This window comes from Ambystoma mexicanum, chromosome 6p (genome assembly GCF_040938575.1).
Source record: "Ambystoma mexicanum isolate Mex_15411 chromosome 6p, UKY_AmexF1_1, whole genome shotgun sequence".
NCBI classification, from domain to species: Eukaryota; Metazoa; Chordata; class Amphibia; order Caudata; family Ambystomatidae; genus Ambystoma; species Ambystoma mexicanum.
Window position 1 is genome coordinate 654004256 of NC_090935.1, and position 27627 is coordinate 654031882.

Below are 27627 nucleotides of genomic sequence, written 5' to 3' on the forward strand. Positions count from 1 at the left end.
TGGTCCTTTCCTTTTCTCTCTTATCACCTCTCTCATTGCCCCCGTCAGCTCTTCGTTTGGCATTTCTCACCACTTTTATGCTGACGATACTCAACTCTTTCTTTCTTTCTCCTCCTTCTCGCCTGACCTCCACCTTAAACTCTCCTCCTGTCTCACTGCCATCAAGAACTGGATGTCCTGGATGTCCTCCCGCTTTCTCTCTCTTAACACCGATAAAACCAAAGTCCTTTTCTTCCCCTCTAACTCTCTTCCCCCTCCCTCCCCTCCTCCTTTCATGAACTTTCCTCCCTCCAATCTCCCTATCTCCCCCCCCCCAAGCTCGTAATCTAGGCGTACTCTTTGACTACTCTCTCTCCTTCTCACAACACATTTCACTCACCTCCCGCTCCTGCCGATACCACCTCTACAATATATGCAAAATCAGTCCCTCCCTCACATTCCACGCCACCAAACTCCCAATTTCCTCTCTCATCTTTTCCCGCCTCTTCTACTGCTCGTCTCTAATCTTTGGACTTCACGCATCTCAGCTTGCCCCTCTAAAATCCATATACCACTCTGCTGTCCGTACCCTTTGTCTCCTTACCTCCCGTGACTCCAACTCTTCCTCGCTCTCTCACCTTGGCTGGCTACCTTTCCACTCACAACTAAAGTTCTACTTTCTCTGCCTTGTCTTCAAATCCCTCCATGGTCTTGCTCCTCCCCATCTCTCCTCCCTCCTCTCCTTCTACTCCCCCCTCCCGCTCCCTTTGCTCCGCTGACCATTTCCTTCTCACTGTTCCTCCTTCCCCTTGCGCTTCCTCTCGTTTCCGCTCATTCCAACTCCTTGCACCCCTGCATTGGAACTCGCTCCCTCTTACAATCTGCTCTACCACAACCTTCACCTCATTTCGCACTTCCCTTAAATCCTCCATTCTCCTCCTTGAAAATTTCTCCTCTGCCCTCTTCACTTCCCCCACCCCCCTCTTCTTACCCTCATCTGATTCCTCTCCCCCCTCTCCTACTCCTCTTTTCCCTTTCCATTCTCCCTTGCCCTGTCCATCTCCTACTCCCCCCCACCTCTTCCCTCTCCCCTTTCCACCCCCCCACCTAAGTTAATTGCTCTTTGCACTGTTTTGTTGAATGATTCAAGATGTAAATTTTGCTCTCATTGTTAAATGTTATTTTGTATTTTGTTGTTCCACTGTACAGGGCCTTGGTGTAAAGCGTGAGAAGGTGCACAATTGTCCACCAAGGATATTGTTCAAGGTCAATTGTCTCTCATATGCAGACGACTTGATCTTGTTCGACCATACCTTTGCCGGCCTCAAAAGATAAATGGAAGCACTGCTAAGATTCTCTAATGAACATGACTGAATATTGAATATGAGAAAACCAAGGTCATGTTCTTCTCCCACAACCGCGTTAAGGCCCCCAACCCTGGTTATTGATGGGAATGTCATAGAGCAAGTCTACCGTTTTAAATACTAGGGTGTTGAATTCACCACCAAAACTGACTATGCCAAATTGGTGGAGGCCAGGAAAAGGAAGGCAATGATAAAGCTGAACATGCTACATAGATGTGCGAAGGGGTCATCAGGCTTTAGATTTCATGGGATATTGACCTTATATAAACAATGTTTTTGCACATCTTTATTATCTGGACTGGATGCTATTAGCACGAAGGACCTCTCCTGGCTTAATGTCTTAGAGGGTAGATTTTGGAGGAAAATGCTTGGACTAGGCCCTGGAGCACTGGTTGAAATCATCTGCCTAGTGCTGGGACTTATGTCCTTGGCATCTATGGCACGGAAAAGAAAAAACTTACTATTTCTAAAAGCTTGTAAGTCACCAATCTGTCCCCTCCTCACCCTGTTGGGACAATTACCACCTGGTAAGACTTCCGACTCCCTGATCCTTCCAAGTTTTGACACTATAGGAAAGTCAACCTTGCAACGCTAACTGTGAATCCCCTTCTAGTAAAATTCTCTCTACTGCCATCAGGCACTCACAGCTTCCTACTCATATATAGATCCCTCGGATATGACAGACACTTTGCCAACAATCTCTGTGACTCACTAGCTACCATTCAGGTAATCCACCCAACACCCACACTACTGGGAGACTTCAAAATCTGGTTTGACATGCCAAACAAATCCATGACACAAACCTTGGTCGACAGTCTAGAAGCACTCAACTTCTCCCGACACCCCACAGGTCCAACTCACTCTGGAGGTCAGACCATTGATACAATCTTCAGCTCTGATGACCTCATCTCTGTAGCTAGCCCTAAACCGCACATCTAGACAGACCACTCTGCCATCCCAATCTCTGTCTTCACTCCACCACCTCCACCCAAGACCGACCCTGCCTACACACACGATCACAAATGCTGGAACAAAGTCAAGGTACTCCCTGATCTAGCTGAAGCTCTACTGCGGTCTCCCAGCACCACCGACCTCAGATGGACCATTAACTACTGAATCCTTTAACTCCTGGCTCAACAAATCACTACTTCCTCTCAACCCCTCACGCCCCGCAGCCTCTCACAAAGGACCGTCCCCCAAATGGTTCACGCCCCACTTGAAGACCTTCAAAAGCAAAAACAACTTACTTGAACGCAAATGGAGAACATCTAAATCCCCTCCCAGCAGATCTATATTCGCTCACCACCACCGCAATTATGAATCTGAAATCCAAAAGGCAAAAAGGGCCTATTACAATAACCGAATCATTAATTGTCGCAACAGCAGCAAAGCAAAGAGAAACCCTCCTGCACGTCTACCCCGACCACGCCAACGCATATGCTCTGCGACGCCCTCTCCCTTCATTTCTACAAAACAGCTAAGGCAACCATTAACACCAAACTTTCCACCCTCACCCCCTGCCCAACACCTCCTCCTCACAACTCTCTGCTCCGACCACCAAAATACCATTCTTCGACTCTTTCAACCCCATCTCGAGTAACTAGTTCCTTGATCTACCGTCCGGCAGCAGCAAGTCCATAATAAATAACTCCCTCACACCTGTTATCTTTCCAGAGGTCTTTAAAATAGCGCATGCCAAACCACTTCTGAAAAATGCATCCCTTGACCCCGTCGAGCCCAAGAACTATAGGCCAATTTCCAACACCCGATTCTTGGCAAAACTCATTGACTGGGCTGCGTACTCTCAGCTCAACCACTTTGTAGAAAACCAACAACCTATTCGACCCCACTCAATCAGGCTTCAGGCGGCACCATGGAAAAGAAACCACTTTGATCTCAATCTGGTATGATCTCAAGGTCTCGGCAGTCTCGGGAGGGCTCCGCAGCTCTGATTCTCCTTGATTTGTCAGCCGCCTTTGACACCGTTAACCATTATATCCTCCTCAACTGACTGCACTCCCTTGGAATCTAAGGCTCAGCACTCAAATCAAATGGATTGCCTCATTCCTCAACAATAGGAAACAAACCTCTTTCCTCTCCCCTTTTCTCTCAACTGCGCACACCGTGAACACCGGAGTACCATAAGGCGCCTGCCTCTCTGCTCTCCTTTTCAACCTCTGTAACCACGCTACCAGGGATTATCCGCGCACACGTCACCTGCTACAACTACGCGGACAATACCCAAGTTATCCTGAGATTTCCCAAAACAAGCCTCAACCCACGACCCGACCTTGAAGCTTGCCTCAAAGACATTGATCAATGGATGACAAGAAACCACCTCCTTCTGAATCCTGATAAAACTGAGATCGGGTGAGCGGCAACTCTGCCCTTCTCCCGCAAACACTCACTTGGCCCTCCCACTCCCATGGCACCCCGCTCCCTACTTCCGAAGTAGTCAAAAACCTTGGCTGCACTATGGACTCAGGACTAACCCTATCCCATCAGATCAATAATGTATCAAAATCCTGTCGCTACCACCTCAAGCTCCCAAGGCAAATTTTTTCGTACCTCACCTACCCCAACAGACTTGCCGCTATTATGTCCACTGTTATGTCGAGACTGGACTATGCCAACTCCTTATATCTGGGTAACCCGGGATATCAACTTAAACTCCAAAGAGCACAAAATGCTGCTGCCAGACTCCTCCTTGCACTGGGACACAGAGATCACATCTCCCCCACTCTCCGCACCCTTCCCACTTTCAAAATTCTATGCATTACCCACCGAGCAGTGCACAAAACTGGCTCAGCAAATCTACAAGAGAAGATTATACCCTACCACCCATCATGCACCTTAAGGTCAAGCACTGCCCTCTTACTAGTGATTCCAGCTTCCAATTGAACCAGAATTGGAGGGTCTGCCTACTCATCCCTGCCTCCAACTCTGTAGAACTGACTCCCTCCTCACATTCGACACACCCAAGACTACATGGCCTTCCGTAAAGCTCTAAAAACCTGGCCTTTTCCGTAAACCATGGGTACCTCTACCACGAAACAGGAGAACGATCACGTCCAGCTCATCCTGACCCACAAAAAAAAAAACAGGTCTAGTGGGCTCCAAAGAGTACACCATCCACTCCCGACACTCACCACTCCCACCACTATGCTCACTCTCCACTTTACACCAACAAACTATAAAATGTAGCTATACCCCACAATCATTTCGCCGAACTGCACACATACGAACAATTCTAGAAGAACACCTCAACAACCTGCTAGAACGCAGATATACCCCACAAAAGAAAATCAGCCTAGCTGCACACAAACTTCCTACACAGGCCTAATGCCACTAGAATGCAGTCTGAGACCAACCGCCTGACTGCACACATTTGACTGATCTCTCACTACCTTCACTCCTAATGTTAGGATGCAGCCACCATCACGCAAATCGCACCGGCTGCATACGTACCAAGTGCACCCAAGCACTGTATTCTACCCTGCTCTCTTGACTGACCTGGACATCCTACAAACGCTTTGAAATCATTCCAATGATATATATGATACATAAATGCCAAATAATAAGAATGTACTGTCCAAGAAATCAAGTGTCAAGTTGGCGCAATGGGACTGGTGTGCTAATTATATCCACCTTACTGCACTAAGCAGCTTCCGTCCAGTTATTAACTCACTGGCACATAGTTTTATGCCCGTCAAAGGCTACATTAAACTGTCCAATTCGCCTAAGCCGTGCAGGTTTTTTCTCCTGCTGCGAATCAGCATACTGCCATTATTAACCACCACTGGTCCAGAACTAGGCATCCCGAAAGAAAAGAGAATCTGTCGATCATGTGGAGTTACGGGCAAATTTGAGACAGCACAGCACATCCTGACAGAATGTAGGGAGCATAGACCCCTATATGTAAAGATGAATAGCCCCTTTGTGTCTGATTGCAACAACATAAAGACCAATTCTTTCTGGCTTTATTGTTTGAAACCCATACACAAAACTATGCACCTAGCCTTTAACATCTGAAAGGCCATCCTAAGGTTGGGAACAATGCCCGGAGCTCAAATTAGCTTTTGTGATGTCCGTTGCTTTGCCTAACTTTAAAATTGCATCTTTGCACAATTTACTAGATCCCAAAATGGACTTTCCCTATGTTCTAGTTGTAAACGTGACTGAGTGGGCACTCGTGTCAGATTTGTATTCATACTCGAAGACGCAAATGAAACTAACAAAATTAATGAAATTATGAAGTCATGTAATTTAGGAGACTGAATGAATGTACATTCATGGTTGTACTTGATATGATCTGATTTAATAATCTGTTAACGCCCTACCCACATAGCATGAGCAAGGCTGATGGAGAGGTCATCCTTACAGAAAACTCATCCGAGAGAAGTAAAAACATGGGACCCTCTTGGGGGCCAAATGATGGTATCCCTCCTCCACTTTTAGGGGAAGAAGAAATAAAACTGGGCAATCAATCTTTTGAGGAACCTGAAACTCTCTCACAACCTTCGGTAGTAAAGTGTGCCTGCACCTCAGTCGACTTGTCCCTCAAAATGAGAGGAGATTTAATGACAAAGCCTGGAGCACACTTGTTAAGCAAATGCAACCAGAAAATCCCTTTATAAGAGAGCTAGCAGATGGACAAGAGTGTGTGGGCTCAAAAGGAGCCACAATCAAGCAGGTAATACACAAATTAAAATCTCACATGGAAAAGCAAACTAGTATGGAGAAAAAATATAAAACCTTAAAGGCATGGTCTAGTAAACATTTTTATTGTCCCTACGGGTCGGCCATGTTTTTGTAAGCCTAAGTGGCTTGATTTTAGAAAACTTTCCTATGGACCTTACCCGAGTTTTCGTCCATTAAACGCACGCGAAAACAGGCACCAGGGAGCCGCCATTTTGTGATAATCCTATCACTTGCCGCATCGCCCTGGCTGACCTGCTTTTGCGGCACTAAATCAATTCCCCCGCCCCTGAGCCTGACATTATCAAAACATTCACATTCCCCGCCTCTCTCCGTGACGTTACTGTGCTGCGTAGGCAAACGCGCCCAGTCGTCTTCTACGCGACTTCACACAGAACCCGGAAACCAACAGACCATCTCACAACACAGTGCGCCACAATTCGGAATATGAAACTGTACTTTAAAATCAAACAGCAACACGGTACATTTGGTAAAGTACATTTATTTGACATTAAATGTTTAGAGAATATTCAGCAATTGCCATATGAACTCCGAAAGCCATTTATTTTCTTTTATCTGTATCCGCAATGGTACACAGGGTGTTGCTTTTCGTTAAAAGAAGCACTTTGGAAGCACGGTGAACCGCAAGGCTGTTCCATCAACTAGGCACTAGTCCATCGTAAAGGTTATGTTGCTTCTAGCCACTAGTACAGCGTAAGGGCATGTGGGCCCTTGGCGATCGTCCCATAAAATTGTCAGTGTGCTCCAGTGGTTCACACGAAGCTGCAGGTGTCTCACGAAGAAACCGTCTGCTGGTGTCTCAAACCAATGGCAGTAGCAGAAGGGGAGCAAATACCTGTTATGAAAACCAAAAAATTATAATTAGTCTCACCAGCCGATCTTCATTAATATTACTCATTTTATTTATTACAGCCGATCAGAAACTATTTGCTTGCAAGGATAGTTCAATGGAGTATGTTCGGCTCTAAAATCAATGCGAAAAGTAACTAAATAAATCGAGGCCAACACACAATGATAAACGACAGTTAGTCTACATGCGTGAGGAATGATATGATATATGATATGGCATTTGTAACGCGCCTATACTCAAGCATTTCAAGGCGCGACGAGGCAGGTGGGGAACAAGGGCAGACAGACAACAATCCTACTAGGCCAGGTGTCTTTCTGATCGCGCATGGGGAAGGGGGCAGAGGGGGTAAAAGTGCTGTACATGGTTAGTCGAATACAAGATAAATAATAGGGCCAGCTGGTGGTAAGTGCAAGGTACATGTTGGGAGAAGGGGCTGAAGGATACAGAGACAGTCCCGTAGTGCAGGGAAAAGTGGCTGGGCCAAGGACCGAGATCGGTGAGACCAGTGGACCTGCATGCCCATGTGCCCACTACGAACACGTTTTCCTTGCTTTTCCTAGCTCTTCATTCATTCATGCATGCATCCATCATTAAATCTTCATTCCGGTATAAAAGCGTGTAAAGATTTACTCACATTATATTTGAAATTTCCATTGTGTCTCTTCGTAATGCAGTCTGTAAAACGGACCGTGCTCTAGACAACGATTTTTCGTATACTGAACTAAAATGAAACTCGGTCTAGTTTCTGAATTTTCTGCCTTATCGTCTCTTACGTTATTGCGCACCCCCTTCAAATGTAGTTCTTTCGGCATGGTCCCTGTCTCAAGGTCAAAAAACAATAGACCCTTATACTTCCAGTGCGACTTGTGGGCCTCATCTGGGCGCGAGCTGAAAATCAAAGCCGCTGTCCTTCGCATTCTTTATTTGCAACATCACGTAGTAAAGGCATCTGTGAGAACTTGAAGTTTAGAATCCCTCTATGTAGTGCGCCTCAATGTGTAAATGCGAACTGGCTTCTCTCCCAAATGCCACGGCCCGCTTGGCACGTTCTAAGTCCCCCAATTTTGTCCCCGTTGTCTGCGAGCTTTGCAGCCCAAATGGAGACATTTAATTTTTGGCAGAAGGTCAGGGAAAGTATAAAGTACCACAGGAGTCGAGTTAAAAGTGAGATTTATTGTTTGTTTGTTTTATTATTTGCAATACTCAGGCCTCCCCTCCGTTAACAGTGTGCAACACTGCGCAGCATTTACATTTACATGAGATGACATGAGAAAAATATATACATACACATATATGAGGTGAATAGAGAGAATTCAAAGATGACACCCAGCTTGTTCGCCATCCATGATGGTGAAGGTAGGGGTTAGGGTTACAGGTACACTGTACAATAACATTTATTTACAAAAAGACAATCGTTTTGCAATTATTTAAACCGGGATTTGTACTTCACAACCAGCTGTGCTTCGGGTGGGCATGGCACAGTCGCAATGTTCGGTGGCAATGGATCACTGCTCTGCACAGAAACGTCCAAAATTCCATATCTGTGCTTCTCTAACACAGCAACAATAAGGCCTTTCACAAAGTCGAACTGCATTTCATCATAGACAGGTTTGATCACCCATTGCTTACTTCGTTTTGAAAACACCTTAGTGTAGCGAGGCATCCTTACTTTACCCCTAGTCCTAGATTGTTCACGTCCGACATTGCTGTTATGGGCCAAGACCGCTAGTAGAGTGCGATGTTTCATGCCCCGAAAGCTAAAACGCAAGCGCTTTGGCCTGTACTTTAGGCACATATTGTGGAACACCTCCAAATCTCCTGTGTGACAGAATTCTGTCAGTCCTCTCAAATCTCTTGATAGAGGATAGAGTTTTGTCGAAAACAATCTTCTCAATGGCTTTGTGTGTCGGTGAAGATGGAATCAACCACTTCTTCTGTGCCTCCTCTGGGGACAAAGGGCCATGTTCACATTGGTGGAAATGTTGATTTTCTGTCCAGCGGTGAACGTTGGTACAGTGGTGCATCAGTGACCGCCATTTTTCAAGTAGTATTTCCACTGACCCTTGACAAGTTTTTGAGCTCCACCAAAGATGGTTGGTGATAGAATGGGACCACTGCAAAATTCTTTCAAAACCTTTTTTTTCCTGCAGCCGAGATTTTCTTATTGATTGATTTAGCAAGATGCCATACATCAAATTGATGATTAATATGTGGGAACTGCTCTCTCATTGTCTTGGCAATTTAAACGTGTCTGTCCGTGGCTATGAGGTCGATGTGCATTCCCTTTAATTGTAGATATTCCACTGATTTTATAAATCCTAGTTTCTCCATGGCCACTGACGATGTACATTGTATTACCTGCACGACCACCGAACTCACAATTTTCTTACTATCCATGTCCTGAAAGTGGTAGGTGTAGTACTTGGCAGAAAATCCAGGGCTGTCGCACTGTCCATCGCCGGCTAGCCTGAATCGTTTGCCTTCGAATGTACTTGCTAGAGACAATTGTTCAATTTTCCAAGCATCACCAATGGCCGGAAACAGATAATCACGTTGGTATATGTAGTACAGCGATTTAGAAATGAAATGGAGTCCCACAAACTGAAAGAAAGCCTCTAACTTTCTAAAACTGGAGCCACTAAAAAGTGATGCAGCTGCACACAGTAGATTGCCTGCTGGCATTTTCCCCAGCATCGTTTGTGCAGACCATGAGAACCTATGATTTAATCTACAGGCGGCATTTATTTTGACGTTATTGCCTTTTATTTGACGAGTCACATTAATCAATGGCTTCCCACATACTTTCCCTCTAACGGAATGCACACATTTCAGCACACTTATAATTTCCATCAAACAACTGTCGAATACAATGTATTTGCTCTCTTTCATTAGACTGTCATCCTGCGTCAACGTTGTTTCGGCCTGTGACGTTGTGGAGATTTCAACACATTGGAAAGTAATATCGCTGATATCAAGTTCTGATGCGTCTATGGATGCTGCGGCTGGTTCATTCTCTGTCATTTCGACATCTATTACTTCAACATTGATGGGAGAACACAACAATGTCGACAGGTTTTTGGGTGGCAAATTTTTGGCGGGTGTAGATTGTGTGAATTGATCTGCAACTACTTCAGAGCTATCTTCAATACATTCAATAACATCTTCTTGTGGTGGTGCGGTCGCACTGTAGCAATGGTCCAATGCAACTTTGCTGTATTCTCCAAACACAGTTAATTCATGTTCTGGCCATTGGACATGAGCATCTCGAGCCTGAACACGCCTCGCCTCAATTAATAGTTCCTCCATTGTGTACATGGTCTGGCAGGCAACATCTCTCATTCGCTTCACTGTCTGTGTATGTATAGTTCTGACACCCACGGGTAACTGGAGGAGAAATTGGAAAAGTGATGTTCAGTTTAAACACAAGATAAAGTGTAGTCCAATTGACTGGAAAAAAACATAAAATGGTCCCCAGCACAAACATTTTTGTAAAATTATGAACTGTTTGTAACTTACCTTTTTTTGTTTTTTTTCTTTGCAACTTTTTTGACTCGACCTTCAACATCTGCACGCTGTAGCTCCGATTCGTTTCCGCATGTCCTCCCTTACTCTTGTGCTGCAACGACTATATTTTCTGTATCCGCATAGACAGCAGGGAATGAGGCTCCATCGTCTCCCTGAAACATAGTACTTTCATTACTATGTATCAAAATATTGTTAGCATAAAACACACGTGAGGACGAACACACAGGTACATCTCAATAGCCAAACACGATTTAAACATTGTGTGCAACAATCAAACGACAAGTATTCGACCCGTGATGATCTATTTCGATGGAGCTGTCAGTATCCATACCTCTGGCTCTGCATGGACTGCCATGAAGGGTTGTATTGGAGGCATCAGCATCTCCCTGAAACACAGTTCTTGCATTAGTATGGTTTTCAATATTGGAAACATAACACACACTTGGGGTCGACGGCACAGGTACATATAAAGAGATGACCACAAATGATGCATTGTCTAAAACAATCAAGGAAAATATAAGTATGCAGATTTCATAGACTTATTTCTCCGATTCCTTTACATCTGCATCATCAAAATGGGATGTTGTGATTGTAGTGGAAGCTCCGTCGTCACCCTGAAACACAGTACTTGCATTAGTATGGTTTTCAATATTGGAAACATAACACACTTGGGGTCGAACGCACAGGTACATATAAAGAGATAACCACAAATGATGCATTGTCTAAAAGAATCAAGGAAAATCTAAATATGATCACATTTCATCGACTTATTTCTCCGATTTATTTACATCTGCATCATCTAAATTGGATGTTGTGATTGTAGTGGAAGCTTCGTCGTCCCCCTGAAACACAGCACTTGCGTTAATAGGGAAGAAAGTATAGCAAATGGAATCCCGTTATATAATCACGCATGATGGAGCTGTCAGTATCCATACCTCATGCTGCTGAAGAATATCTATGGATGTTGCAAATGTATTGCGCACTTCCGAAAGCTGTTGCGCCGATTCGTATACGTATGGTCCCGCTTCCACTTCCCCTGGAATTACTTGAATGTCAGGCTCTGCATCAAGTGCAGGGGTTGACGCTCCATCAACTGCCTGAAACATAGTACTTGCATTAGTGAGGATTACAATAGTGAAAACATAACACACACCTGGGGTCGACAGCACAGGTACATATCAACGGCTAACCATGAATGAAACATTGTGTAGAAAAATCAAACGACAAGAATTCCAGCTCTGATGATGACGCTCGATGGAGCTGTCAGTATCCATACCTCCTGCTGTTGAAGAACATCTAGAAATGTTGTAGATGTGGCGGACGCTTCAGCATCTCCCTGAAAGACAGTACTTGCATTAGTATGGATAACACTAATTATAACTGAAAACAAACACCAGTGGACGATAACTAAGGTGTATATCAATTGGAAAGCACTAACCAAACATTTGGTAAAATAATTACATGATAGAATAAAACTATTACTTGACATGCATAAAACAAGTCTGTAGCGGATTAGCCTAGTAAGATTACCCGATACGTGCTAGAAGTGGTTGATAACTGCGACCACGTCAAGGATGTAGAATGTTCTTGCTTCAGATTCAAGGGATAGTCAAGAAGTTGTAAAGGTAAATTCATGATTGATAATGAAATGCCAATATTAAAAATAGCCATGTAAGGCAACAGAATACTTGAAAAATGCTCAATACAGCACAGTTCCCTGTTCCCATATATATACATTGCGTTTGTGGGTTATGAAATCGAAAAAGAATATATTGATAAATGTCATTATTCAAAAAACTATACACTCATATCAATATCGAAATTATTACAAGGGATAGAACACCTACAATATCAATTAATCCATTCGGCTACCTACACACTACCGCAAGGCCTAAAGCTAAATCCGGACACTTGACTCACCGGTGGCGGAATGTGGACGAATAGAGTGGGAATAGCGTTTGAGCAATACGCGTGTCGTTCGCCGTTTATTCTTCTTTGTTACCCAAGATGTTGTGTACATGTCCAAGGAAAAGTGCCGGCTGCAGATGCGGTATCGATCACCCCTCTTGTCCTGTAAGACTTGTTGGACTCTACTTTCCAGCTCATCCAGTGGATATCCGCAATGTCTGACCCATCCTCTTATTCGATCAACAGTTTTCGGGAATACATGCATTGTAGTGCCTTCAGATTTCACATGGGTCTTCGAAGGGCAACCGCTAATCGAACAGGCAGGAATTGTTGATAAATCTGAAAAGTAAATATCAACATTATTATACAATCTTCAAGAATAAAGATTTGATACAAAAGTAAATGAATCATACAATGATCAATGCAAGGTTTGTTTTGGTCGCAGGAACTATACCAGTTCATTATGTGCGGCTTAGTATTTGCATAAATTGCACAAATGTATAAATGATGTGACTAAAATCTGAACATGTGACTCGTCCCTTGGATGTTCTGTCTTGCACGAGAAGGAAACATGCTTACATTATAGACTGGACCCCAGAAGGATGCAATTCGATGACAATAGACACAGATGAAAATAAATAGATCTATTAATAGCATAGCAATGGAAACTCAAGTCAATAGCAATGAGACCAATGAACATAACACTATTGTGTACTCTACTCGCAAATAGATAGAAATTTAAAAATCTGCGAAATATGACTAGGATACATGGACTTACCTTGACCAACAAACAGTTGAATTCAGCAAGCAGAGCAGTATGTTGCAGGAGAATAGGTGGGTGGCCACAGGTAGCCCACTAATGGGTTTGCTCTAAGCGGTTACAGAAGTTCACAGATAGCACGACGACGAGCAGATTAGCGTAGATCTCAGTGGTTGCCAGGTAGCACGTTCATGAGTTGACTTGCAAAGCACAAAGATGTTCTCATGAGACATATCAAGTGGTTTATAAAGTATTAGAAACAGGGGTGTGTGTGAATGAATGACGTATGCATGTCGTGGTCTTAGGGGGGCGGCCTGCTTGAAGGGGAGGCCTGGCTGGAGACACGGGGTCTGAGGAGGCCATGTGAGCGATGGCCCCTGGGCGTGGGATACCTTTTGAAGTGTACATGCTGTTTGGCACCTTGGCCGTTTGCGCCCGTGACAGCCCCCCATGCCAGCGCTCATCCCCGGGTGTGAACCGCCTTTGATAGAGGGGGTGGGATAGATGGGCCTGGGGCGTGCAGATAAGGCACAGGAAGACTGCTGAATGGAGACACACTTATGTGGATTGCAGGGGGGCGGCCTGCTTCAAGGGGAGGCCTGGCTGGAGACACGGGGTCTGAGGAGGCCGTGTGAGCAATGGCCCCTTGGCATGGGATACGTTTTGAAGTGTACATGCAGTTTGGCACCTTGGCCTTTCGCGCCCCTGACCGCGCGCATCCCCGGGTGCGAACCACCTTTGATAGAGGGGGTGGGATGGATGGGCCTGGGGCGTGCAGATAAGGCACAGGAAGACAGCTGAATGGAGACACACTTATGTGGATTGCAGGGGGGCGGTCTGCTTCAAGGGGAGGCCTGGCTGGAGACATGGGGTCTGAGGAGGCCATGTGACCGATGGCCCCTTGGCGTGGGATACCTTTTGAAGTGTACATGCAGTTTGGCACCTTGGCCTTTCGCGCCCCTGACAGCCCCCCATGCCAGCGCTCATCCACTGGCGCGAACCGCCTTTGATAGTATATTGTTGCTTATCAATAACAAATGCCACATACCGGAGATTCTTGTGAGCACAGACTCACACTTCAACCGGTGTATTATAGTGGTCAAGACCCTAAGGCCTGTATAATCCAATGGTAATTGTTAGTATAGATATATGTGTGACTTTTATAGAGACATAACCTACTGAAAGACTTTGAACAAGTGTTATTTAGTGCATGCATTATCGAGAATATGTTATGTTAGCTTAGATAGATAGTGACCACCCTGCTTCACAGCGACCAGACCTTCACCCATTTGGAGCACAGATGTCCGACGTCCATCCTTGAATGGAGACACACTTGATTCATTTAAAAAAATCGAAACAACCGTTGTTAAAATATATGTGGTGTTTTATTTTGTATCTTATTTTCATGACACAAAAATACAAGACTTTAAAGATTATACAGGTCAGGTTGCAGCACAGCGAGAGAAAATCCCCTGTATTGACCGTTGTCACTCGGGAACGTTTCTCTAATGGCACGAACGGCACAGGCGGGTATCACTCTTCGAACGCGGTGTCCAAGCCTCCCATGGAGCCACCATGTAAAGGAACGATAGGCCACCAGCCTGTACCACCTGTGAAAAGGAATGAAAAACTGTTTTTAAATGACCAAGGTAAGTTTAATAAACGTTTGTTGTCAATGACAATTCTTGTAACTAATCGCATTCTGCACGGGCAAATGCTAACTAGACAATGCACACTATTGAACGACTTACATGCGTTACAATGATATGTAGATGTAATTTTGGATATAGTAGAAGAACATGACATAGGAGTTGCATGACAAGCAGAGTATACTTACTCGGATTACGAGGACGAACAGTTGCGCGAAGTTCGTGCATAAGCACCATCATTATTCTCAACAAGGCCCGTGTGAGGCAGGCTGCCCTGAAGTCTGGCAGCTCGGTGATGCATTGCGGTCGTGGCTCGCCTTCCGAAACGTAGGCCAGGCATCCCGAGTTTTCTCGGCATCAGCAGTTCTCCTCCTCGGTTGGCATTAGCTTGCACCGATTGCATGTGCACCAGGTGGAGACGCCGTCCATGCGACTAGGCCCAGGCTCTTCATCTGTTGATTCGTCCTGCCAACTGCCGTCCGAATCCCCATCGTTTTCACGTGCTTCCCTTTCCAGTAGTTCCTCCTCGGTATACTCGGGCTCGTACATGTAGGGCATTATTGTAGCGATTGTGTGGTAAACAAAGTAAAATAATTTACCGAGATGGTACAGGTGTTCACACGGGCTATAAGCGGCGAAGGTAGCTGACCAGAGCACAGAAACGAGTCACAAAATACTCAAAGTAACACAGAGAGAGTAATGGAATCGAAAATCTGCTGCTGTGTGTTTTGAAACGGTCTGTTTATACTTATTGAGGAAAGAGGCGTCCTGCCATTTCCATGGCGACACGTCATTAGCTGAAGCGCAGCGGATGTTGACACAAGACGTGCTTTGGCATTGGGAAATGGGCGGTACGAGTCTGCTGATGACAGGCTCAGGGGCGGGGGAATTGATATAGTGCCGCAGAAGCAGGTCAGCCAGGGCGATGCGGCAAGCGATAGGATTATCACAAAATGGCGGCTCCCTGGTGCCTGTTTTCGCGTGCGTTTAATGGACGAAAACTCGGGTAAGGTCCATAGGAAAGTTTTCTAAAATCGAGCCACTTAGGCTCGAAAAAACATGGCCGACCGGTAGGGACAATAAAACATTTTACTAGACCATGCCTTTAAAAAGAACTGCATAACAGTGGGTATAGGAAAGAAAAGGCCTGTTCTGCTGGCCTCTTGAAGACTGCTATAAGTAGCAAAATTGCATTTGACCATGCCAATCTGAATGTCATTCTGGGCGAAGGAAAGAAAGAAATAAATCAAGGAGAAGGTTGAGTAGAACCTTTATCCTAACAGCAGCTGGAAAACCTATTCCACCTACAGTCAAGATCAACTTGAAGGTCTTCATGAAGTAAGGACATCAAACAGGTCCAATTAGCTATACCTCAACCTCTCTACAGCTAAAAGTTAAGGTTGAGCGTCACTGTGAGGGTAAGTCAGCTTTTAGTGTGAGTTATCAAAGTCGACAAAATTACATGTCTAGAACTTCAGGGTACCACATCCACCTGACCCAGCCTGGAGTAAACAAGATGGACCTGTGTGACCTCTTTGTCTGGTGCATAAGAGAAATGGCTGGAATTGGGGGATTGCATAGAGGAGATCAAATCGAAACAACTAAGAATGCAATACAAAAACTGGATCAAGGGATACAAATTCATCCAGTCACACAATGAAAGTTCTAAAATGCTTGATATTCTGATACAGCAGGCTTGTAGGAATTTCTGCGTTCTGATAAATGGCATAAATACAGCACAAGGTTGCCTACAGAGTAACCCCATACCAGAGGGAGAGTGATTAGCACATTTCCCCCACGTATACAGAAAGCGCCTGCGAAATCAATTTTTTTTTTATTTGGTTTTATTGATTTTGAAACAAAAATAAAAATAGAAACAAAAAATGAACAGATTTAAGCGTTTCAATTGTTACAGCTCTGTTAGCATATGGTTACATTAACAGAACAAAACTAAAGTCTCATTATACATTTGATCGTTCTTGTGTTCGTTTCCGATCTCTAGTAGTAACAATCAGTATAACATCTTCCAATCACACCCCCCCCCCCAATGGTTGGGCAGACATCATTGCGGCATCATTTCTCTGTTGACATGTTCATAGCAAGTAATGTTCGGTTCACTATTGTGAGGTTTCCTTGATTCTTGGGTCATAACTGTCCTGTATTAAGAGTTTTTGGGATTCTTAGTTCAATTAAGATCCTGTAGCGTCTTCGGGTTGGGAGTCCGTCGTGTCGGAGAGGTGTTTGTTTCGAAAGTCCGACCATAAGGTCTCGCATTGCGATGCTTTGTTATGCAGGGATGCCGTGATCAATTCCATTGTGTTAATGTTTTGACAAATTGATCCATTCCTTCTTAATTGGAACCTTTTTGGATTTCCATTTTGTTACAAGGAGTGCACGGGCTGCTAGTAGTAGGTGTGGGGCAAGACCCCCCCCGAGTCTAGACCACTCATCCTCATTTTTTTCCATTCCGAAGAGAGCCAAACGTGGATCAACGTCTCTTTGTATGCCATCTATGTCTTTAATCCATGCCAGGACTTCCTCCCAGAATACTTTAATGCGTGGGCAGCTCCACCACATGTGCCAATAGTCGGCAGTTTCTCCACATTCTCGCCAACATCTCGGGCTCAGAGTCTGAAACATCTTGGACAATTTGAGTGGGTCGTATTGCCATCTGTGTAGAGTTTGATGGCGTGTGATTTGTATTGGCTGGATAAGGACGTCTTGGACGCGTTTTTGCATATATTTCCCATTGTTCTGGGTCTATCTCCTCTCCTAAGTCCCTCCCCCATCTGCTTCTAAGATGTTCTGTGGACCCGGTGCCTGCTTCGATAAGTTCTTTCTACATAGCCGATATCAAACCCTTCATTTCAGACTTAGAATCCAAGAGTTGCTCGAATGGGGTGAGTTCTCTCTGCAGTTTTTCTTTCCATGCAGATTTTGTGAGGACTCCTTTTATCTGGATGTATTGGAAGGTGGATAATGGACCTATTCCTAGGGCTTCAGTTAAGTCTGGAAGAGTAATGAATTTGTCCTTCTGCTGGAGTTGCCCTACCCTTTCGAGTCCCGCCTCGTACCAGGATTGGAATCTTCCTACCTCAGGTATATGATCGTTTATACCAGGGGAGCATTAATGGCTAAGTGGGGACGGCAATGTGGTGATCTTTTTCATTGTTTTGCTTGGTTGCCAGATGTTCCAGATGGTACTCAGTATCGGGTGGCCCTTAATTTTCCGTTGTATCCTTTTGTGAGGGGTCCATAGCCATTCTGACACAGTGGCCGGCGTGAAGTAATGGTTGTCCATGTTGACCCATTGTAGGTGGTTGTGATCACGTAAGTGTGGGATAAGGATACGTAGTTGTGAGGCTTTGTAGTATGCTCGCAGGTCGGGGAGACCTACGCCTCCTTTGTCCTTGAAGAGCGTGAGAGTGTCGAATGCAATCCTCGCCTTCTTTCCTTGCCAGAGGAACCTAAGCATAAGTTTTTTAGCTTCATCAAAAAACGCATTTGGTATCTCGATAGGTAACATCTGGAAACATCTGGAAAGGGAATAGGAATCGGGGGAGGCATACCATTTTAATGGCATTAATCCCACCTGTTCAGATCGGCCGAGAAGCTCTGGAGGAGGGGAGGAAAGTTGGCTTCGTATAGATCCTGTATGTTTTTGGTGATCTGGATGCCTAAGTATTTAAAGGCAGAGTGTTCGAGTTTGAGGCCTAAGGGCATGAACTTAGTTTTGTTTTCCTCTTTCGTTCCTTGCAAAGGGAACAATATTGATTTAGTCTTGTTCACCTTAAACCCGGAGAGTTTGCCATATTCTTCTAATAGTTGGAGAGCATGGGGGACAGATACAGAGGGGTTGGTAATGTGTAAAAGTATATCATCAGCATAGAGTGCTATCTTATATTCTATATTCTTCTATCCCAATCGCATGCCTTCTATTCTGGGGTCGGCTCGTATTTCTTGCGCCAGGGGTTCTAGGGAGAGTGCAAAAAGTATAGCAGAGAGGGGGCACCCCTGTCTAGTACCACGTCCCATGTCAAACCATCTGGAATATTCCCCATTAACCGAGATAGAGGCCGTTGGGGATGTGTATACTGCTTGTATCCCTTTTCTAAATCTCGGCCCTATCTCCACCTTGCAAAGGACTGCCCTCAAGAATTCCCACTCCACTCTATGAAAGGCCTTTTCTGCATCTATTGACAGTAGGGCAGGGTCACTTGGTAGTTCTGGTGATGAGTGGATGAGGTGTAGCGTTTTGCGCATGGTGTCAGCCCCATGCCTACCCAATATAAATCCGACTTGGTCATTGTGTATGAGGTGAGGGATCAGTACTTCCAATCGAGCGGCTAATACCCTGGTGTAAATTTTCGCATCCAAGTTGAGCAATGAAATTGGGCGGTATAAACCACAAAGTTTGGGGTTCCTTCCTTCCTTTGGGATCACTGTTATGAACGCCTTCGTATAGGAGTCGGGGGCTGTCCCTGTTTCTAATATCTCGTTAAAGAGCTCTGTCAGGAATGGTGTTAGTTGGTCGCTGAAGGTTTTATAAAACCCAGCGGTATAACTGTCCTCTACAGGGGATTTGCCTACAGTTAGTCTTTTAATTGCCTCTTGGACCTCAGGTTCGGATATCGGAGATTCTAAGAGCTCAGTTTCGGGGTATGAGACTTTGGGCATATCTATCTGGGAAAGATAGTGTTCTGTATCTGATTGCCCTGGAGTCACTTCCGAGGTGTACAACGCCTCGTAGAAGTTGGCAAAACTCTCCGGGATAGTGTGGGGGCTTGGGGGGTTCGTAGGGTTTTCTTCAATTATCTCTTTCACTTTCCGTTCTGCCCTTTGTTCCCTGAGTCTGGCTGCCAATAGTGCGTCGGCCTTGTCCCCCTTCTCGTAGAATTTCTGTTTGAGGAATCGGAGTTTGCGTGCAATTTGCTCGTGCTCCAATAGTCTTAATTCTCTACTTTTATGTTGTGCTATGTTGATGTTGTTGCGGTCCGTGCCCAGGTGTTCCCTGTTCTCGCTTTCCAGTTGGCATATTTCAGACCTAAGTCTGTGCTCAATGATCTTTCTCTCTCTTTTTTTGGTAGATCCTTCTTGTATCCGGATGCCTCTCCAGGTGGCTTTACCCGCCTCCCATATTGTCTGTTTGGAGACTTCCCCATTGTTATTCAGTTTGAAGTATTCCTCAATTTCAGTTGCCATTTCAATTTTAAATACTGAATTTTTCAACAGGCTTTCATTACAGCGCCACTTTCCTCCTGAAACAGGTAAGTCTGCCCACCTTATATCTGACAGGACCATGTCATGGTCAGACCATGTTATCGGAACCATTTCTGATAGTGTTGTGGTGTCGAGGAGGTCCTTTGTGAGATACAGGTAATCAATCCTGGTGAATGTTTTGTGCGGATTGGAGTAAAATGTGTAGCCTTTTTCATCAGGATGTTTAATTCTCGACACATCTTGCAGGTCATATATCTCCATTATGTCTGAAAGTCCAGTGCGTTCACTTCTAACTTGGCTTCTTATCGCAGGGTTGCCTGGTTCCCAGTCTTTGGTCGGGTCTGCCCATTGGTTAAAGTCTCCTCTGATAACCTGGTCGGATGCCTCCAACATTATTTTGGGTATTGTCTTTTCTAGGAACTTGGCTTGTCCTGCATTGGGGGGAGTATATTACTGCGACTGTTACTTTGACCTTTGCGATTGTCCCAGATATCAAGAGAGTCCGCCCGCTTACATCGGACCAGGTCTTATCCACTTCGAAGTTGATTCCTTTCTTGATCAAGATTCCGACTCCGCCTTTCCTGAATGGGCCCGAGCCCCAGAATTCCTTTCCCCCTCTTTTTCCAAGTATTCCTCTCTCCTCCCCCTTGGCAAACTTTGTTTCTTGTAGAAGGAGAATGTCTATTTGAGATCTACGGAATTCCCTTGCCACTAGTGATCTCTTGGTCGGCGAGTTGAGACCTTTCACGTTAAGTGTTCCTATCCTTAGGGACTCCCCACCCTTCTTCTCTTCAATTGGTGCCATTATCAGAGTATTTCGGTTGTGGATTCGAGACCCGTGTCAAGTAAGTATATTGGTCATAAGGACTCACATCGTCTTGAGTGATCGTTTGTGTTGCCGATAATGCTTCATCCTCTATACATTTCTTGTCTGCCCAACCCCCCACCTTCCACCCTTCCCACATTGACGGCGTCCGTGCGGACCCAGATAAAGACTCTGGTCCTGCATCGAACCACCTTTAGAGACCGTCGCTTTGGGTCCCCAAGATTATTATAACAATCTTGATTGAGCCCCCATTCACCCCCCACCATTGTTTACATGGTCTGAATTTCTTTTGAGCCTAGACATCCTTACACAGTTCGGGCCACGGACATATGTATTAGAGTATATGTCGTCTTACCAGTGTTGTAGATCATCAGTTCTCCCCCACCTGGGGGGGTATTACCTCTCCGAAATGTTATCGATCCCTTGACACGTTTCCTTCTGGGGCCCTGTATACGCCCATCCTCTTTCTTCGTGACGCGGATCTCCCCAATCGTGTCCCTCTGCGCTTGATCCAAGGAGGTCAGAGATGTACGTCTTGATCTCCCCCTCTGAGCTTAGCTTGATTTTGTTTCCGTCGTATTCAAAGGACCGAGAGAAGGGGTACACCCACCTGTATCTTATGTTCTTTTCTTTCAGATGTTTGGTGATAGGCCCGCACATGCGACGAAGTGCCAGGGTCATGGATGATAGGTCCTGGTATATCGAGATTCGGGATCCTTGGAGGGTAATTTAGTCGCTGCCTCTTGCTTTCTCGAGGATCCGTGTTTTGTCCTGAAAGCGGTGAAATCGAGCAAGGACAGATCTTGGTCCGCCTGGGGGCCTTCCGGCTCCGTGTATCCTCTCTGTCTTAGGTTTGTCAACTGCATCGTCGGCGACTAAGAGTTTGATGATATCATGCAAGGTGTTCTTCAGATCGCTCTCCGTTTCCCCTTCTCGTTCTGGGATTCCGAAAATCCTCAGATTGTTCCGCCTCTCTCGGTTTTCCAAGTCATCTAGCTTGAGTTTAAAGCTCTCCCCTCGTTGCTCCAGTTCAGTCATCCGCTGGTCGAGTTGCGCTTCAAGAGTGTCTATGGACACTTGATTGTTCTCGACCCCTTCGAGCCTCTCCTCCATGGTATCTAGACGTTGGGTAATCTTGTCAATTTTGGAGCCAATGCTGGCGCCCATATTCTTTATTTCGCCCAGCAAGACGGCAATGTCCCCTTTGGTAGCTGCGGATTCATTTCCCGAGGGATTTGGGTTTGCCATGGTATGGGCACAGTTTTCGGATGGAGTCGAGACGTAGGAGAATGTGGCTAGTTTCTCCCTAATGTCCATTGGTTCTCCCAAAGCTCCTTAGTGTCACCAATGCTGTTCGATGGGGAGATGGAGTCGGGGGGCAGAGGAGGCACACGCCCCTGGGTCGGGGGCCCTACCCTCTGCACTCCGAGGTCGTCGTTCTCTGTAAATTAGGTGTCGGGAGAGGTGTCTGTTGTGCGTTTGTTGATATGCCCAGGGTACGGGTGGTTCAGTAATGCGTATGGGTTACCCGGGGTGCCCTTTAGGCATCGTTCAGGTTCGGCGACGCTTTGGGGGTTTTCTCCTCTTGTGCAAGGCGAAACATTCAGACCGAGAGGGGTCCAAACCGCTGCTGCGTGGTGGTGGCGCCGTTGTTCACGGGGTAGATGGGATGGGCCCACCGTCTCCCCGTTCAGCGCTGTCTCAGGGCTTAGGCCGGTCCCGCTCTTCGGAGGCTCCGCCGACTCGACCGAGGCAGTCCCGTCCCCAGCTCGAGGGCTGCCGGCCCGAACAGCTTGTCGATTGCTGTATTAAAATGAAATCCAGAGATGTGGTCATTGATTCTATTTATTTTGTTTAGTGCAGTGCTGGCGGCTGGAGAAATCCCTACTTCCTGGTGCAGAGCCGTTGCTGTACCCATCTACAAGACGGGAGGTTGGTAATTGTCCATTCTAGCTACATGGCCCTTCTTGATAGTGAGAGCAAGATCTTTGTGGGAATGGTATTGGGTGAACTGGCTAACTGGGCTATTGTGTCTGGCCGGTTGTAGAAATACCAGACAAGTTTCCCACAGGGGGTTAGGAACAGAACTGGACAGCATAATTGTGGGTTGGTTGAAAGAGAAATTGGTGAGACCAGGAAGCCCGCTGCTGTTCGTGGCTGCAATAGAATACACACAGACCTTTGACTGCTTCAACTGAAACCTCCTGTGGTGCACGTTAAGGGACTGGTAAATTCCTGGGCATGTAATCCATACTGTTTAATTTACATGAGCATACACTCTTACAAGTCAGATTGAATGGGCAGAGAGGTTCGGGCAAAGAGGGGTCTCCACCAGGGCTGCGTATTGGCTCCCTGCCTGTTCAATCTCCACTTGTCTGACCTGGGAGACTTTCTATCAAGAACCGCATTTGCTTCACCAAGTTTCTCCTCCCTTGTTGTCCCATACTTTATGTACGTGGTTGACATTCTCCTTTTAGATAGGACCCAGGTTGGCCTACAAGGAAAACTAGATGCAATACATGAATACTTGTTGCTGAATGAACTATGTATCAATGAGAAGAAAACTATCACAGGTTCATCAGCACTCCGAAAATGAGAATGGGCTATAGCTGGAGGGTGGGCAACCAGTCACTAACTCCTACCCAAACTGTAATATCTGGGCTTCACACTGGATACAGGTGATAACAGCAGATTAGTTATGGCTTGCACTTTGTCCAAGGCGAACCAGGCTGCTGCAGAGATGAAAAAAATCAAACCCTGATACAGTAGGTTCTCGATCACTCAGCTCATTACCTTCTATACAATGAAGGCGGTACCTAAGTTGCTATATGGACCTGAGATAGGTAGCAGTCAGAGACCTAGGATAGGACAAAGTGGAGTCTCAGGTCTGGATGTGTGCCCTGACTCTGCATGAATGTGTATCAATAGCAGCATTAAGATTTTAATTGGGTTTGTCATCATTACGTTGTAAATTGGACTGGAGAATCTTGACCTTGTATAGAAGGCTATTGGTTCCTCTGGCAGGCTCACTATACAATGATGTAGCCATCATTCTGACACATGCAACTAGAAGCTCTGTGGCCAAGTTTAAGAGCAGATCAGGTGTTAAGCGGAATTGAACAGTTATCAAGAGACCTCATGGACCAACCAAACGAGGTAACAAAATCTTGTTTAGACAAGATTGGATGAGAACAATGGCATGGATGAGAGATGATAGGCTATACAGGAGCATCTCGCCACTCAACAAGCCATTGGGAGTGATCCCAAAATAACTGAAATAAATTGGGATTGGTTATTGGGCTGAATCTTTTGCCAACAAGAGAAATTTGTCAGATCAGACCCTTTGGGATGGGTGAGATAATTTGTGACTTATGTAAGAATGAGAATGTGTTACAGAATAGAGAGCACATGCTCTTGGAGTGCCCAGTGTTAAGAGCACACAGATCATTTTTGGTTGGGTTGATATGTACACAATTCTACCGTGATGGATGTAGGGACATTTTTTGTTTGAATATCCAGTGGGGAAGAAACTGTTATCACTATAGCTGTTGTAAAGATCTTACACCAAACAGGTTTGGTCAGGCTAAGGTGGTAATTGGGAACCCCATCTCATCATAGTGCATGATATCTTGGTATGATTCCATTTCATGCACCTTCTGTTTGAGTCATTATAAAACTTACTGTGAGTTTCCCTTGGAGAACAAATGCTTTTCTGAAAACTCAAGGTTGTCTTCTTCCTTGTGTTGATAATAAAAGCTATGTATTTTGTGATTGTTTGGCATTAGTGATTGATTTTTGCTTTCTTTTTTAATTTGTCTATTGAATTTTTTATTGAATGACTAATGAATTGTTTTTTAGTAAAAAAGAAAAGATCATTTTGCAGCTATGGGTAAGGTTGAGATTGTACAACCCAATAACACAATAACAAACAAAAAATAAAATAAAAATAAGAGGTTGAAGATCTACTCTACAAACAATGCATTCTCTCCCATTCTTGCAAGGAACATTTCTGTGGAGCAGAACAGTCGAACTTCCTACTGAGAATGGAAGCATAGAGTTCTACTGGGCAGAGGATGGAACAAATTACTTACCTGTAACTCCCGTTTCCCAGCAGAGGAACACCAGAGAGAAGCGCTGTTGTTGCTGCGATGGCTCACGTGGAGTGGTCTTTCAACTACCAGTCTGGTAGTGGTTTTCTGGACAGACGATGACAGTGTATGATGCAGCCAGAGAGCCACCTGGATATGGAAGCCTTCGACGGGGCCTTTCTGCGATTCACAGGTCCAAAATTCACAAAGAGTTGAGACGACATCCGAAAGTCCTTTGCGCATGCCACATAAAACTTCCAAGGCACTAGCAACGTTCAGCTAATCTAACGCCCTTTCAGCAGGCGTAGACGGGCACAGAAAGAAGACTGCAGAACCAACCAAAGGCTCGTTGAGGTGGAATTCTGAAGGAACATTTCGGCATAAAGGTGGTGTGGGTCTGCAACACCACCCTCGTTGTGTGGAAAGACAAGTATGGCTGCTTGCAGGAAAGGGCTTGGATCTCCCCGATCCGCCTGGCCAAGGTGATGGCCACTTGGAAAGCTGTCTTCCACGAGAGAAACTTCAAAGGGGCTTGATGCATCGGCTCAAAGGAGCCCCCATGAGCTTAGTCAAAACCACGTTGAGCAGGAGCTTTGACTGGCGGAAAAGTCCTGAAGAGTCTTTTAAGGAACTCCTTGAACTCCTGAACTGTACGACCACAGGGAGGGCTTACCAGGTGCCCTGGTGTAATGGGATATGGCAGCCAGATGCACCTTGATGGAGGCGTGAGCCGGGCCAGCCTTGGCCAGGGAGAGCAGATGTGGAAGGAGCTGCTGATCTGTGATTCGCAGGAGCGTGATCTTCTGAGTCCTGCACCACACTGTAAACAGTTTCCATTTGTGGACGTAGCACAAAAACGCAGAAGCAGCTCTGGCCTTGGCCAGGATATTTTTGCGCTCTAGTGGCAGTGAATAATGCCCAAACTCTAGGACTGCAGGAGCCAGGCCATGGGGCTCAGCGTCGCTGGTTTGTGGTACAGCATTCCTCAGTTTTCTCTGGAGAGAAGATCGGCAAGTGGAGGCAGCCGGATGGACGAACCACTGACCGATGGAGAAGGTCCGGTTACCAGATCTATGGTGGCCAACCAGAGCAATGAGTATCATCCTGCAATGACATTGTCTGAGTATGTGGATCAAACGTAGCAGGAATGGAGGGAAGGCATACAGGAAGAGCCCCTCCCACTGGAACCAGTAGGCATCCCCCGAGGATCCTCGGCTGAGGAAACCTGCTGGCGAAGCTCTGGCACTTGGAGTTGGATGCCGCCGTCGCAAAGAGGTTGATCCGGGGTTGACCTCAATTGCTGAAGAGAGGGATACTTGATCCTGACAAAGCTCCCACTCGTGGCAGGACCACAGCTCTCTGCTGAGTGAGTCTGCAATGGTGAAATGGGACGAGGAACATGTCCTGAAGAATGGCCCAGGGCCACAGGGACTGTGCTTCGAGGGAGAGTGCCGGGGAACGCTTCCCGCCCTGCTTCCGGATGTAGAACATGGTGGTGGTGTTGTCTATGAAGATCCTCACCACCTTCCCCGCAGTTGAGGCAGGAATGATTTGAGGGCCCAGAAGGCTGCCCATAGCTCCAGGACGTTGATGTGAAGGTCTTTTTCCTCCAGGAGCCACAGGTCATGGGCGTGCGACTGCCCGATGTGGGCACCCCACCCTTCCAGGGAGGTGACTGTGGCCTAATACAGTGGGCTTTGAAAAGGATCTCCCTGCGTCAGATTCTGGGCACTCCCCACCATCGCACGATTTGATATAAATGCTGGTTGAGGGTGATCTTGTCCACCCAAGAGCCCATGACCTGCAGCCACCGAGCATCCAGGAACTCTTGGAAGAGGCCTCACCTGAAGCCTGCTAAACACAATAAGGTGGATCATGCCCAACAGCAACTTGGTGGCTCACACTATAACGGAATGCACTGACAACAGGTGCTCTACCTTCCCGAAGATGTCAGTCACCCTCTCCTCCGAGGGGGTAGCCAGTCATGCGGCCGTGTTGAAATGGGTGCCATGGAACAGAGCGTTCTGCAATGGTTCCCGCAAAACGTCAGATAGTTGGAGAATCTGAGCTCCGTCAGAAGGCGAATGGTATCCGTAGTGTGCTGGACTACCAACACGTGAGAGCGGGAGCGGATGAGCCAGTCGTCCACATAAGGGTAGACGTTGATGCCCTTGAGTCGAAGATGCGCTGCCACTAGAGCCAGACACTTAATCACCACCCTCGGCGCCAAGGCCAGGCTGAAGGGCACTGCCTTGAACTGATAGTGCCGTCCCTGCACCACAAACCGCAGGAACTTTCGATGTTTTGGATGAATGGGGTAATGAAAGTAGGCGTCCTCAAGGTCCAAGGAAATCCCCCTTCCTTTAACTGTTCAAGCATGTGCTGCAACGTGACCATCCTGATGTTCTGGGATTTCAAATACTTCTTGAGGCGACATAAGTCTAGGATTGGCCACCACCCTCCTGACTATTTCCTGTACCAGAAAGTATCTGGAGTACACTCCGGAGCCCCAGAGGTGCCGGGGGACGGGCTCTATCGCCCTCTTTCTTAGCATCGGCTGAACCTCCGGCAGCAGTTGAGCCATGTGCAGTTCTTTACGCACCATGGGAGAAATGTGAGGGCACCTGTGTTAGAATTCTAAGGTGTGCCGCTGATGAAAAACATCCAGCACCTATTTGTCCATGGTGATAGTCGTCCCGCTGTCGACAAAGGTTGCTGGCCGGCCGCCCACTGGGAGCC

General features: G+C 46.1%; 1 protein-coding gene across 5 annotated transcripts in view; it reads right to left on the reverse strand.

Annotated features, from left to right (window-relative positions):
• Positions 1-27627, reverse strand: part of BDP1 (BDP1 general transcription factor IIIB subunit) — a 2223165-nt gene that overhangs the window by 187219 nt on the left and 2008319 nt on the right. The window contains exon 38 of one of the 5 annotated variants that reach the window (XM_069627522.1): positions 6622-6897. The exons of the other annotated variants lie outside the window; for them this stretch is intronic. Coding sequence (XP_069483623.1) covers positions 6711-6897 — 187 coding nt within the window. The 3' untranslated portion in view covers positions 6622-6710. Of the gene's footprint in view, positions 1-6621; positions 6898-27627 lie in introns of those variants that run through there. 5 annotated transcript variants of the gene reach the window in all.